General features: G+C 32.2%; 3 protein-coding genes across 3 annotated transcripts in view; 2 read left to right on the top strand and 1 right to left on the bottom strand.

The window, feature by feature from the left end:
• The window catches only part of LOC119688386, a 27,991-nt gene extending 21,937 nt beyond the window's left edge, over positions 1–6,054 (top strand). The window contains exon 2 of the mRNA XM_038103066.1: positions 5,228–6,054. Coding sequence (XP_037958994.1) covers positions 5,228–6,054 — 827 coding nt within the window. The remainder of the gene's footprint in view (positions 1–5,227) is intronic.
• Positions 6,055–7,425: 1,371 nt separating this feature from the next.
• On the top strand, positions 7,426–10,341 carry LOC119688387. The gene is made up of 2 exons (XM_038103067.1): positions 7,426–8,167; positions 8,312–10,341. Exons 1-2 carry the CDS (start codon positions 7,426–7,428, stop codon positions 10,339–10,341), a joined length of 2,772 nt encoding a protein of 923 aa, XP_037958995.1.
• A 2,511-nt stretch (positions 10,342–12,852) lies between these two features.
• Positions 12,853–14,503, bottom strand: LOC119662316. The gene is made up of 3 exons (XM_038071912.1): positions 14,268–14,503; positions 14,042–14,209; positions 12,853–12,990 (listed from the first exon to the last, which is right to left on the bottom strand). Exons 1-3 carry the CDS (start codon positions 14,391–14,393, stop codon positions 12,895–12,897), a joined length of 390 nt encoding a protein of 129 aa, XP_037927840.1. The 5' UTR covers positions 14,394–14,503; the 3' UTR covers positions 12,853–12,894.
• Positions 14,504–14,789: the final 286 nt, after the last annotated feature.

A 14,789-nucleotide genomic window follows, 5' to 3' on the forward strand; every position in this document is an offset into this window, starting at 1 on the left:
AAAATTAAAAAAATATTGAAGCAAAGAAAACTAGATTATTAAATTATTATTCCTAAAGATCCAAAAGTTTCTTCTTTTCCTGATTCTTGTCTAATAATTTGAAAAATTATTCCAAATATAAACTATTTAAACTATATCTTTAACCTATTTAAATCACAATAACAAATTTTTATTTGAAGTAAAACAATGTAAATGAACAAAAAGGAAAAGCCATAAAAACATAGTTCAAAATTAAATTTAAATCTATATAAACAGAAGTTGTTATATCGATATATATCAATATATATATAATTAAAGAAAAGTGAGCACAGAGGAGTATTGAAAACGACACTTTTTACAATGTTACTCTTACCCGTGAATTCGCATCTTCGTTGAAGATGTCACCAGCAAGAAACCTGTAAGTAAAACAATAACTATTGGTAGAAAATATAAATTCTTCTTAAACTCAAACTCTATGCACCGTTATTGTGTTTCAATCTATATATATATTTAAAAAGAAAATAAAATTTTTCACTTAGCTGGATAGTTGGTGTTTGCTGCAGTCACCTCCAGAGCTGTGCCCTGTTGCACCAACACTTTTCACTTTGCACTTTGCAAACGTTTAGGAGTCTTTGACCATTTTTCTCTCATTGAGAACACAAAGAATTAATTTGAGAATTGAGTTATGCAAAGTACTTTTCAATGAAAAGTAAAGTATGAAAAGAAAAGTGAAATATTTGACAAAAAACTGGTTTCTTTGCACTTTCTGTTGCACCAATACTTTTTACTTTGCGCTTTGCGCTTTGCAAAAGTAAACTGCAAAACTTTACAAAAAAATTGCAAATGATTAATTCACCCTGCAAATTTTGCAAATGATTGCTTTACACAAAAGAAAAGTTTCTTATGTATATTAATAAAAGACAAAATGCGTAAAATGAAAGAAATCATTAATAAATAAATAAAAATAGTTTTAAAAAAATAGAAATAGAAAATTAGTTTAAGCAAATATTATTGCTGTTTTTGAAATAAATTTAGTTGCAATAATTAAAGGGATATATTACCGGGCAATACTTTTAAATTGTGAATTAAAGAGTTCAGTTTCTAAAAAAAACTTTATATTACATTTAATATAAATATTTTATGTGAATTATTATTATTATTATTTATTGATTCAAAAAAAATTCATACAGCACTTACAAAAATTATAGAATTTTACTTAAAATCTAAATTGACAATAACATATTTGTTGTGTGTCAGATTGGCATACAAAAGAAGGTGCATAATATTAACATTATTATTTATATAAATTCTTCAATAAATAATTTTCTGTAACTCAAAACACTTTTCATAAAATTATACAGTTTATAAATATTGCTACCGTTTAATAAGATTTTCACTTCTTCTTCAGACAGAAGTGCTTTATCAAAAAAACTACGCCTATGTTCTCTGAAAATTGGACATACACCAATAATATGACATATATTTTCTATTTCATGACGATTACATATAGAACAATCACGATCAGATGTATTAAACTCTCTACCGTTCAGATTAAAAAGACCGCCTCTACATTTAATAAATAGGCTCGATATGTGCTGAGTGTTTTCGAAATAAAAATTATGCATAATATCATATTGTAGCTGTGGGTACATGTCATAAGATCCCGACCTAGCATTCGTTACAAAAGAATCGTGTTCCCTCCGTTCATATAAAGTTATAATATTTTTGTGCAATAATTTAAGGTCCATTCTTCTAAAACTGGTTATTTGAACACCCAGTTCTAAACACATATTTTCCCAATCTTTGGCCCAATATATACCTTTACTAATTATAAGTTCCGCTAATATTCGAGGAAGCCTTGTGGGGGGGAGATTAAGAATTTTTCTTACATATGCGAAATGTATTTGTATTGTGTCTAAGAACTGCGTCGGTAAACCCGTTTCTAAGTGGAGCATATAGTTGGGGGTGTTAGTGGGTAGAAATAGTATCTTTTTTATAAAAAATCTTTTTTATAAAGTACAATCGAAAGTGCTGCCGTATAGAAAATTTTCAATTTATTTTTAAAAGTTATTTTAGGATTAGACAAATACTTTGCCCATGTCGAGTTAATTGCACTTTTACCTAAGGAGAGTTTAGAAGTCAAATGTTTGTTGTAGGAAAGGTTATACGTAAATAATATTTCGAGATATTTATATTCATTGACAATTTCTACTTGTCTTTCCCCAAATTTCCACGACAACGAATTACTTACTCTAGAACCTTTTCTGAAAATCATTATCTTAGATTTATCTAGATTCGCGATAAGACCCCATTGTGAACAAAATCTAAATAAATCATCTATCGTAATTTGCAATACATCAGGTGAATCCGCAAGTAGAACCACATCGTCAGCATATAAAAGCACTTTTATATTAGTTGAGTTAATAGGTACTCCACCCGTTAAAAAGTCAGGCAGATCATTTAAGTATAGGGAGAACAAAATCGGGCTGAGGAGACATCCTTGTTTTACACCTTGAGTAACTTTAAATGAAGAAGATATAAGATTACCGTCCCTTACGCAACTGCTGGTGTTCGAGTATAATTTCATCAGTGTGCTCAAAAACTTATGAGACAAACCTAAAGAAGCTAATTTGAAAAATAAGGCATTCCTGGGTATAGTGTCAAATGCACATGAAAAATCCACAAAAAAGGCATATGTATAATAGAGGTTAGATTAAAAATATTATCAACAGTTGAGTAAGATCTCCGGAATCCAGCTTGGTATTCATTTAATATATTATTGAGCTCAACTCAGCTATTCATACGCGAAAGTAGTATACCAGTAAATATTTTATATATAGAGTCCAGCAATGATAATCCACGATATTTAGTAACTATATTGGGATCTCCTTTTTTAAACATGGGTTGAACCATCGATTTTAAAAACGAAGAATCATACCTTCTTCGTGAAGAACCGTGAAGAAATATATAATTATATAGCGTAAGTAACTCGTTAAGAAAACCAACAGGAGCATTTTTGTAGAACTCATAAGGAATACTGTCGTTACCTGAAGCTTTGTTAGATTTGGTGTTTGCAAGCACAAGCTGGAGTTCACGAAATTCAAAAGGAGAATCATGAAAAGGATTGAGAAAAGGCGGAAGACACCAAGAGATAACTGGAAGGTCGGAATTCCATGTAAGCAGGGACTCATAGTGAATACGAAAGTCTTTACATTGTAAAGAATTAGCTACTTTGAGAGGACTGTTTTTCAAATTTTTTGCTAGATTCCACCAGTCAGAAGCATATTTAACAGTATTAAGTGCTTCAATATTTTTTAATTGCCATTGAAGTTTTTTATTACGGCAGAGGTATGCATATCGAGATCTGAGTACAAAGTAAGAAGTACGATGGGTATCCAGATTGTATTTTCGAACTAAATTAAGAAAATGAAACATATTTTTTCTAAGTTCATGACACTGGCTATCAAACCATTCATTTTTTGGGTCAAAACGCTTTTTCAAAGTCTGGTTTCCCCACGCATCGCGAACTTTTTCAAGGAACATATCCAATTTAACATCAATCTGCACGTTAGAACTTATATAATCAGAGCAAGTAGTCATTTCTAGCCGTTCTCTGTATCTACCTGAACAATAATATGAATTATTGTTCAAGCATAAACACTTATTTGTTATAATGAACAGTTTATTATTATTATAAGTCTGTTATCGTTCAGATTCTCCGAATTATGAACTAAATAAAAACATGGGTAAAAAATATCCTATAATAGCTAACATTGTAACATTTTTAAATATCTAATTATCCGTATCTAATTATGATAATAAAAATATATTTCTAAAGACAATAGAAGAAAAAATCACAAGTGCCTGGACTTCCGTCGTTTTTTGAACCTTGTTTGAAATGTAATTAAAAATAATACAGTCCACTAAAATTAGTAAAATTAGTTAAGTTAGTTTTAAGGTAATTTTGTATAAATTGAGAGAAATGTTTTAAATAAAATCAATAATTTAGGCCCTTTATGCGTAGATTTCTTTTGTATTACGATAATACACAGCGACAAGTAAACAATACTTTAATAACTTATAATATTTTAAAATTAAATAATAATGACAGATATTCAACTAAATTTTTATATAAAAGCACCTTATTATATTTGTTAACTTTGTTTTTCAATATAATTGTTGCTAAAACAACTCATACTCATACTATTTACATTTAAATTCTTTTTCTATAACTTTTCAAACAGCAAAATAAATTAAAAGCATAAAAATGCTTTTAATGGATATACACAATATATATGGATATACACAACTTCTTTATCTACGATTCAATGTCAATATAAGAAATCATATACAAAAATGTTGTGTTTTGTATTAATGTATAACATATAATTGTACTAAAATTATACAAATATTAGAAATTATAATATAAAATTTATTAAAATAAAATATTATTTTAAAAACTTTTATTTTAAACAAAAATTAAACTCATAAGTACATACTATGCATAAATCATGTACTCATAGCATCAAAATATCAAACAAAAAAAAAATATACAAACAGAAACGAAACGCTTTCAAACACCAATACAAAATGAAAGCGATCTAATTTTTTGGTGTAACGCTTTACTTTGCATTTTATGCAAAAACTCTGCAATAAAATCTTTATCTGCAAAGTGCAAAATAAATCATCTTAAAAGAGTTCAATTTGTGTGTCAACTGCCTCAGTGTTCTAAAAGACATAACACTTTGATACATAATCCAAAGGGGAATTAATATACAAAAGGTACTGCTCTTCAAGGAAGTAACTCAATGCCTCAACAACCAGTTTATGCTTCAGTTTCAAACCAATCATCAAATAAAATAACCCTTTTAACAAACAATACCAATAAGGAATCTAATTATGTCTTATTAAGGACGGCCAGAATAAGATTGCTGGCATCAAACGGAAGACAAATTGAATGCAGAGCAGTATTGGACTCTGGCTCTCAAATCAATCTCATAACAAACCGCCTGTCAAAAAAACTGGGCTGCAAGCCTAAGTCAATGCTTATGAATATGGAAGGCGTAGGAGTAAAATAAACGTTGAACGAATTTGTAGCAGAGATGGATGCACATATCATACCAATAATCGTTTCAGATCAGCCAATGCATTATTTGAATATCGAATCCTGGGATTCGAGATTTTAATAAACCTGGCCGAATCGACTGCTTGTTAGGAGCAGATATCTTTTTCAAGTTACTTATTGAAGGTCAAATAAAACTAGCAGGTAATCTTCCAACACTTCAGAATTCTATTTTTGGATGGGTTGTAGCTAGCAATGTTGAAACTTCAAATTCAAGCACGGTGACTTGTGGTATATGCACTACTAAGGACCTAGAAGAATCTATATTGAAATTCTGGGAATCAGAGGAAATTCCAGATTCAACTTCGGAACTCACAGAAGACGAATTGCGTTGTGAGTCACATTTTTTGCAACACACTTTTCGAGGAAGTGATAGCAGATTTGTTGTGAAACTCCCACTAAAGAATCATACCTCAGTGTTACCAGATACAAAAGGAATCGCTTACGAAAGGTTCAAGACAATCGAGCGCCGTTTCATTCAAAATCCTGATCTAAAGAATCAATATGTTTCATTTATGAGGGAATATGAAGCATTGGGACGCATGACAAAATTCAGCGGTAGCGAAATAATATCTCCCCAATATTTCATCCCGCACCACTGTGTGCTACGTCCAGACAGCTCAACATCAAAACTGCGAGTTGTATTTGACGTATCAGTACACAAACTATCAGGGTCGTTATTAAATGACATAATAATTAATGGTCCAAAAGTTCAAGACGAACTGTTTTCGATTTTGCTGAGATTTAGAATGCACAAATATGTTTTAAAAACTGAAGAAATGTACCGTCAGATATGGGTTAACAAGGATGATCGAAATCTGCAACCCATCATGTGGCGAGAAAGTCCCACAGAACTACTTAATTATTATCAATTGAACACAGTCACTTATGGCACACGAGCAGCGGTATATTTAGCAACACGCTGTTTAACAAAATTGGCTGATGAATATTAAGGAAATTATTCATATGGCACCACATCTTTGAAAAGGGACTTTTATGTTGCGACGGTCTCATAGGAGCTGATACTATCAACTAAGCGTTACTAATTCAACAACAGTTAATAACAATTCTAGGCAAGGCCGGAATGAAACTAAAAAAATGGTGTGCAAACAACCCAAAACTTTTACATGAAATCGCTCCAGAAGATCTAGAAGTAATCTCAATTTTGACTCCAAGGAAACCCAATTCACAAAGACGTTGGGTCTTTTGTGGTCACCAAATTCAGATTTATTTCGTATCAAGGTTAACATTCGAAAGCATAGTCACACAACAAAAAGATCTATGAGCTCCGATTTAGCACACATATATGACCCTTTGGGTATTATTGGTCCAATCTTGGTCACCGGAAAAATCTTGTTGCAAGGAGCATGGCAGTTAAAACTCGATTGGGATGATGATCTTCCGTCAGACACTCAAACAATAAAGGGGGTATTTAAAATATCGGTGCACAGATTAGCTCCATTATTTCCTGAAGACGATAACTTAGAAGATCCGACCTTTGGAAAAATGACAGAAAGAAAAGTCGTGTCGCTTAACGACAGGAAGCATTTCAATTAACTTTAGTGGGCAGTGGTTTGATTAAATTAGAACCTGAATGCATCATCAGAAATGAACAAATTACGATTCAAGGTCGTCAAAAAATGGTTACTTCAATGAAGGTATCAATCACAAGGTTTAATCTATCTGTAAAATGGACAAAACAATATTCCAGCAATAACATCCGCGTCAAACCATTGTCACCCTCAATCCATGAGCTTGAACTTATTCAACAAAAAATAGCCCACATCTAGAGTTCCAGTCTTCCAACTGATGCTATTAGTCCAGGTACATATAGCCTAATAACCAGCTACATTGCATTAATATTGTTTCCTTATTTCACCATTGCAATAACATATATATGGCGAAGCCAAAAAATCACCTATCAAACACCTCCAACACCGATGCCATGACAATACAGATGACCGAGCATGTTGACTTGCAGCTTCCGAATAATTAGAATTGATGTTGTCAATTCAAGCATGTTATAATTTGTTTATTATAAATATATTCATACGCATCTATATGTATGTGGGACGCAGATCTGGCAACGCCAGCACACGAGCATAAGGAAGTAAAAAAGAAGAAACAAACGTAGTGCGGCAGTGCAGAAAGAAGACGTGTGAAGTAATGACGTGTGTGCGGAAGAACAAACAGTTTTTTTTCATTTATATATATTTTTTTTGTAATTTAATTAATTAGTTTTGATTCTAATAAAAAGGAATCCTACAAATTGGGGGCTCAACAGGGATTTGAATTTCCGGCAATTGTGAAATTCAGTCTACACAATGACTTGCTTAAATGACTTCGTAAGCAGCAGCCTGCGCAGTAGCAGCAAAAACATAATAATAGCGTTGCATAAATTTATATACCAAGAAGAAGGTGATAGAAATAATCGAAAGAGATTGAGAGAATTTTCTGGATTCGATTACGACGAAAATGACAAGGCGTATGCAAGCAAATGCGAATATATTAAAAATAATTTGACTGAACGTGATTTGGTTTCAATTTGTATTGTACTAAATATAAGTTATTGTGTTAAAGATGTACAACTGCACATATTTCGAAATCTACGTAAAAATTTTTTGTTGTCCGAAAACGCAAACGACGATGAATGTAATGACGAAGAAGGAGATGAAGAAGTCGATGATGATGATGACGAAGAAGGAGATGAAGAAGTCGATGATGACGTTGACAGTAAACGCACTTTCAGAGGCAATGAACGCGAGTTTAAAAAATCTCGTGACGATAATGGCAATAAAATGTTTGAAGTGGATGATAATAATAAAGCAGCAGCGTACACACGTACAAAATTTTTACAAAGAGAAGCACCAAAATTTGCAATGAACTTTCGCGATATAGAGGACTCAATTAGACCATTTGATGGCACAAATATCATTTCGGTAGAAAGGTGGATTGAAGAATTCGAGGAACAAGCTGCACTGATGTGTTGGGATGGGTTTCAAAAACTAGTGTTTGCAAAAAAATCTCTTAGAGGCATTGCTAAACTTTTTATTTTGAGTGAAAGAGGTTTAAATTCGTGGTGTGCTTTAAAACACGCCCTGTTAAATGAGTTTCGAACAACAACAAATAGCGCACAATTGCATAAGCAACTTAGTGCTCGCAAAATAAAAAAAGATGAAAATGTGTTTGAATATTTTTATCAAATGAAAGATATCGCATCTCGCGGCAATATCGAAGACGAAGCGCTGATTCAGTATATAATAGATGGAATTAGAGACGGTTATGTAAATAAAATGATACTATATGGTGCAAAGAACCTTAATGAATTTAAAGACAAATTAAGATCATATGAAACAATGTGTGAAAAAAGTAAGCAAGTTAACGATTTTAAACAAAGCGAAAAGAAAAGTTTCTCAACAAATAAAACAGAAGTGAAATGCTACAATTGTGGTGAAAAGGGACATTTGTCCATGAATTGCAAAAATAAAAATCGAGGTACTAAATGCTTTAAGTGCAACCAGTACGGACATATTTCTAAAAACTGTGAACAAGCCGAAAACAAAATAAATACGCGCAGTTTACAGCAAAAAAACAATTTAACTACCAAATCCATTTTTATTGGCAATTTACAGTGCGCAGCCCTATTCGATACAGGCAGTAAATTTAATATAATTCGCGAAGACTTATACAACAAGTTGAATAAGCCTATCTTAGAAAAATGTAACGTATGTTTAATTGGTTTCGGTAGTGATCGCAATTCAAATAGGATTAAACCGATTGGACATTTTAAAAACTTAATTAAAATTGACGATAATGAGTTCATATTAGATTTTTATGTCGTTCCAATTCGGTGCATGGACTTACAAGTGATCATTGGCGAAGAACTATGCTTATACGCTGAAATTTTATTTAATCGTGATGGTATAAACGTTCGTAAAATCCTCGACGAAGACGATCCCATAGACGAAGAAGCTAAAATAATGAAAATTGACTTAGTAAATGACAACAAAACGATTGATATCGACAAAACCGCTAGTGAGAATGCGAGACGACAGGTACGTGAAATGATCATAAATTATCAGCCGAATCAATGTAAAACAACACAAGTGGCGATGTACATAGTGCTCAAAGACGAAACACCCATTTATTCTAGGCCGCGTAGATTACCGTTCACGGAGAGGTGCATTGTGGATGAGCAAGTGGAACAGTGGTTGAAAAATGGTGTAATTGAACGATCGGAGTCAGAATTCAGTAGCCCAGTTGTATTGATAAAAAAACGCGACGGTACACCACGCTTGTGTATTGACTTTAGAAGAATTAATAAAGTATTGGTGAAAGACCGTTTTCCGTTGCCACTAATAGAAGACCAACTCGATCGGCTACAAAGTGGTAAGGTGTTCAGTACAATTGACTTAAAGAATGGATTTTTCCATGTGCCCGTGGCAGAATTATGTCGTAAATACACGTCATTTGTTACACATAATGGACAATATCAATTCTGTAGAGTGCCATTTGGATTGTCGAACTCACCAGGTGTTTTTCAAAGACATATAAACGCGATATTTCGTGAATTAACTAATGAAGGTATAGCTTTACCATACGTTGATGATATCATTATACCCGCAGCAAATGAAGAACAAGCCGTACAAAACCTAAAAGTTGTATTACAGCGGTGTGCAGACTTTGGACTTGAATTGAATTTTAAAAAATGCAAGTTTCTAATGAGAAAAGTGGAATTTCTAGGGCACACAATACAAGATCAAAAAATATCACCGTCAGAAGTTAAGGTTGAAGCTCTACGCAAATACAAATTGCCGCAAACATTAAAACAATTGGAAAGTTTTCTTGGGTTGGCGAGTTATTTTAGAAAATTCATACCTAAATTCTCGCTAATTGCCAAGCCTTTAACAGATTTAAGGAAACACAATGTGAAATTTGAAATAAAAGATGAACAGATTACTGCATTTAATACGTTGAAGACCATCTTAAGCGAAAAACCGGTACTAAACATTTTTAATCAAAAATCTGAAACGGAAGTGCATACAGATGCTTCGATAGAAGGATATGGAGCCGTTTTATTGCAAAAATCACCAGACGACGAACAATGGCATCCTGTGTATTATATGAGTAAAAAAACCACTGACGCACAAAGAAAATATACAAGTTACGAACTAGAAATATTGGCTGTTATTGAAGCTTTCAAAAAGTTTAGAGTATACATTTCTGGGTATGCATTTTAAGCTCGTTACTGATTGTAACGCATTTGCGATGACATTGGGAAAGAAAGACTTGTGCACGAGAGTAGCCCGTTGGATATTGTTCTTAGAGGAGTACGATTACGAAGTTCAGCATCGTGTTGGTTCGCGAATGAAGCATGTTGATGCTTTAAGCCGCTACGCCGTTATGTGCATAGATGAAGATAATATTCTTTCTAAAATACGGAGAGCACAGATGCAAGACAAAAACCTGAAAACGATATCGGATATTCTACAAGAAAAATCTTCATACAACGATTATTTTAAGAAAGGAGAGTTGTTGTATAAGCTGAGAAATGACCAAGAACTTATTGTTGTACCTAAGAGTATGCAGCGTGAAATAATTAGACATGCACATGAAAAGGGACATTTTGCCGTAAAAAAAACAAGTGAACTACTCCGAAATGACTATTTTATACCTCAATTGGAAGAAAAAATACAAAAACACATTATGAATTGTATTCCATGTATCGTTGTGAATCGGAAGCAGGGTAAGCAAGAAGGCGAACTACACTCATTGATTAAAGAAAGTATACCATTACACACGTACCATGTTGATTTTTTGGGACCATTAGAATCAACGAACAAACAATATAAGCATATCTTTGTCGTTATTGACTCTTTTACTAAATTCTGTTGGATATATCCAACTCGAACCACATCAGCTAACGAGGCTATATCCCGATTGCGTACGCAAAGCATAGTTTTTGGTAATCCTAATCAAATAATATCAGACCGAGGTGCTGCTTTCTCTTCAGATGATTTTCGTAAGTATTGCGAGGGTGAAAGTATTAAACACATCAAAATTACTACGGGCTTAGCCAGGGCCAACGGACAAGTCGAAAGATTGAATAGCATAATTGCACCAGTTTTGGCAAAATTAAGCATGGCAGATCCAACTAAATGGTATAAAAATGTTGACAAAGTGCAGCAGATAATAAACTCCACGTATTGCAGAAGTACTGGAACGACGCCTTTTGAATTATTAATTGGTGCTAAAATGCAAACAAAGGAAGATATTCAGATCAAAAAAATTATCGAAGAGGAAATTACAACGATTTTTAATGAAGACCGAGAAGAAACGAGGCAACGCGCAAAGCAACAAATACTGAAAATCCAGTTAGAAAATAAGAATGCATATAACCAAAGACGCAGGCTAGCCGTAAAGTACAAAGTAGGCGACGTAGTCGCAATCAAAAGGACGCAGTTTTCGGGAGGACTGAAGCTAAAACCAAAATACTTAGGACCTTACGAGGTCGAGAGAGTTAAATCAAACGATACGTATGATGTTATAAAAATCGGAAAAAGCGAAGGGTCAAAGCGGACTAGCAGTTGCGCAGAGTATATGAAGCCTTGGGCAGTTGCTGACAATGACACTTCATTCGGGTCGAACGAATCGCAGGATGGCCGATTGTGGGACGCAGATCTGGCAACGCCAGCACACGAGCATAAGGAAGTAAAAAAGAAGAAACAAACGTAGTGTGGCAGTGCAGAAAGAAGACGTGTGAAGTAATGACGTGTGTGCGGAAGAACAAACAGTTTTTTTCATTTATATATATTTTTTTGTAATTTAATTAATTAGTTTTGATTCTAATAAAAAGGAATCCTACATATATATAAACTTTAAAATAGAAACCATAAAGTATATTGAAAAAATTGATTATTTAAGGCACCGTTTTATCATAACCTTAGTCCTGATATGATATAGTTTTAACACAATAACGACATTCGAGAATACGAAGAACGAAAAAGGACTCAAGTCCTTTACTTCAGTAGTGCCATTTGTTGAACGGTGCGCTGTGCCAACGTTCCACAATATATATATCTAGTCCTGTTGTCAGAAGAAAAGTATACGAAATATCTTTTTATTCTGAGTTTAAAAATAAATAACTTCATTCAAAATCAATTTTGTACTGTTAAACAGAGTGTGAAAATATAAGTTCGGGTTTGGGAAGCAGCAACGATAATCACTTTATCTCAGTGCCACACGTTGAGATACTACAATACATTATGTAAGATTTACTTATGTTTATGTCCAGCGCTCTGTGTCTTTTAAATTTAAAACTGTGTCTTTGCTATTTTCAAAATCAAATCTCTTGATCTTAATTTACAGATACTAGAGTTTCTCCAGAAGCAAAAATCATAAAATACATTGATATGTATGCAACGACGATAACACCTTCAAGGTGAAACGTGCTTTAGAGTTTAATTACATACCAAGTGACAACAGATACAACAAATTTTAAAGATTTGCAGTTTTATGCGAAACTTAATTCACAATAAATTCAAAGCAAACATCTTCGAGTGTCTCATAAACAACGTAAAACTTAACCAATGATATAATACAGATACCACTTCATAGTTGAAGATAATGAACCGGAAACTGTCACTTAAAATTGAAGTAGTCATAATTGTTAGTTTTTAAGTCCTCAAGTAAGTAATATTAATAAAATATAATTTCAAACACTTTTTATAATTATTTTATTTAACGTTCAATTATAACAAAAAATAAAAGAATGGAAAACCATTTAGCAGTGATTAATTACTGCAGTTAGTGATATTATTGTAGCAGGACATTAGCATATTTTGCAAATATATATAATCATCGGGTCCAAAAGTTCCACAACAGTCCAACTAGTAAAAATGAAAAAAATATTGGCGTTTAGAAAATTTTCGCGACTCATTAATAAATGTACTTAATATATATTGTTATTGCTAGAAATATATTAAAAAAATAATACGTGTTGTAAAAGCAATGCCTAACGCCTTAAAGAAGATCTTAAGAAGGCGTTAGGCATTAGTTCAACAACCTGGTAGAAATAATTTATATTTATATAGTTTGCCTGTTCTGCTGTTTAAGAAATAAATTTTTAAGTTTAACATATCCTGTACAGCCTGATGAACTATTTTTGTTTACAAAAACTATTATAAATAATGTAATAGAGTGATTCATGTTTTTTGAAAGAACTTCTCTGCTATATATATTCATTTGATCAAACAATAACCTTAATTTTTCAAATTCAATATAAATCTAAGCCAGCATCATTAATTTATCCCAATTCTCAGTTATAGAAGATTTGAATACACTATAAAGACTAACAACTGTTTCTTGAATGCAATTAAAGGCCTCTATCTAAACAATAATTAAAAATATTGGTATGTAAAAAAATGAATTTATTAAGGTTATTATGAAATATAAGTTTTATGAGTTATAATAGCTACGCTCTTCAGCAAGCCTATAATCAATCATATATATGTATCCTTGTATACATGTACTTTTAGTTTATAAGAATAGTTTCTTAGTTCTATAACAATAGCATAGGTTCTTATAAGTTAAGTCAGACATAAATGTTGGTAGCTTCTCACTATTGTATTTCTTTTTGTATGGTAATGATAAGTGTTGTATTGCACCAAGTTACGGTTGGTTCTTAATTTTAGCCCGGATAACGTAATACCATGTAAAACAACAACACGTTTATTATACAACAGTTGTAGTATTTCTATATTCGTGTTATAATGAATCATGTTAGCCAAACAAAGTTCGTGAGAGCGTTTAGAAATTTTAACAGGTGGAGGTTGTTAGTCTACTGTAGTAGTTTTAAGGATAATTGATTCAGTAGCAGGATATAATCACTAATATAATCACCATAGATATACAATAAATTGAAAATAAATAAAATCTTACACTTCTCTGTATGATATTCATAGCCAATTTCCAAGTCACAATTTCGTTAGAATATTCTGTGTCGAAATTTTCCATATTTACATCACGTCTCCTGAGGGAATCATTAAAAGTCCATAAACCAACACAAACGGCTACATCGACCACTAAGGAGAAAATAAATTGCACGATCTATAATGAAAGAAAACGAATTAAAATTTAAGTCAAAATTGATTTCTGACAATCTTACAAAGTGGCAATTATATCTCCTATATTTGAAAATACACATGAAGGCAGCAAACGTTATAACGACATAGGCCCAGACAAAATATGTCAACATAAGCGGAAGATTGTCAAATTCTATAGTCTCAAACATTTTTCACAGAGTTCTAATGATATTAAGAATATCGAATAATTTTTCGTTGTCACGATCTAACAAAATTAATCACAAAATAAAATATTGAGCAAAATAGTTTATAAATTCGATTTGACTCAAAAAATGTTGATATAAAATATTTTTTTTGTTTTTTTCAAATAATAGAATTTATATATTTGTCTATGGTAGTGTGTGAAGAAAATTTTTTCCAACGATATTTAACAAATTTTTTAAAAATCATTTTAGAAATTATAAAAATTTCCTTGTGTAAATGGTTTAAGACAACTCCGAGTTATACTATAAGCCAGTTTCTGGACCTTTATATTCTCCAGCTAATGTTTTTTTTTAATAACTTTTGTTTTGGATTTTAATTTCTATATCTTGTAATAAATAAAG

This window comes from Teleopsis dalmanni, chromosome X (assembly GCF_002237135.1).
Source record: "Teleopsis dalmanni isolate 2A chromosome X, ASM223713v2, whole genome shotgun sequence".
Lineage (NCBI taxonomy): Eukaryota > Metazoa > Arthropoda > Insecta > Diptera > Diopsidae > Teleopsis > Teleopsis dalmanni.

Excerpts from the sequence above, each read along its gene's own strand:
- LOC119688387 (XM_038103067.1), top strand. The coding sequence starts at position 7,426 with ATGACTTGCTTAAATGACTTCGTAAGCAGCAGCCTGCGCAGTAGCAGC. Across the intron at positions 8,168-8,311 it reads TTTTATTTTGAGTGAAAGAG|ATATCGCATCTCGCGGCAAT; the intron begins GTTTAAATTCGT and ends ATCAAATGAAAG.
- LOC119662316 (XM_038071912.1), bottom strand. The coding sequence starts at position 14,393 with ATGTTTGAGACTATAGAATTTGACAATCTTCCGCTTATGTTGACATAT. Across the intron at positions 14,210-14,267 it reads GGAGATATAATTGCCACTTT|ATCGTGCAATTTATTTTCTC; the intron begins GTAAGATTGTCA and ends CTTTCATTATAG. Across the intron at positions 12,991-14,041 it reads TGAATATCATACAGAGAAGT|TTGGACTGTTGTGGAACTTT; the intron begins GTAAGATTTTAT and ends CATTTTTACTAG.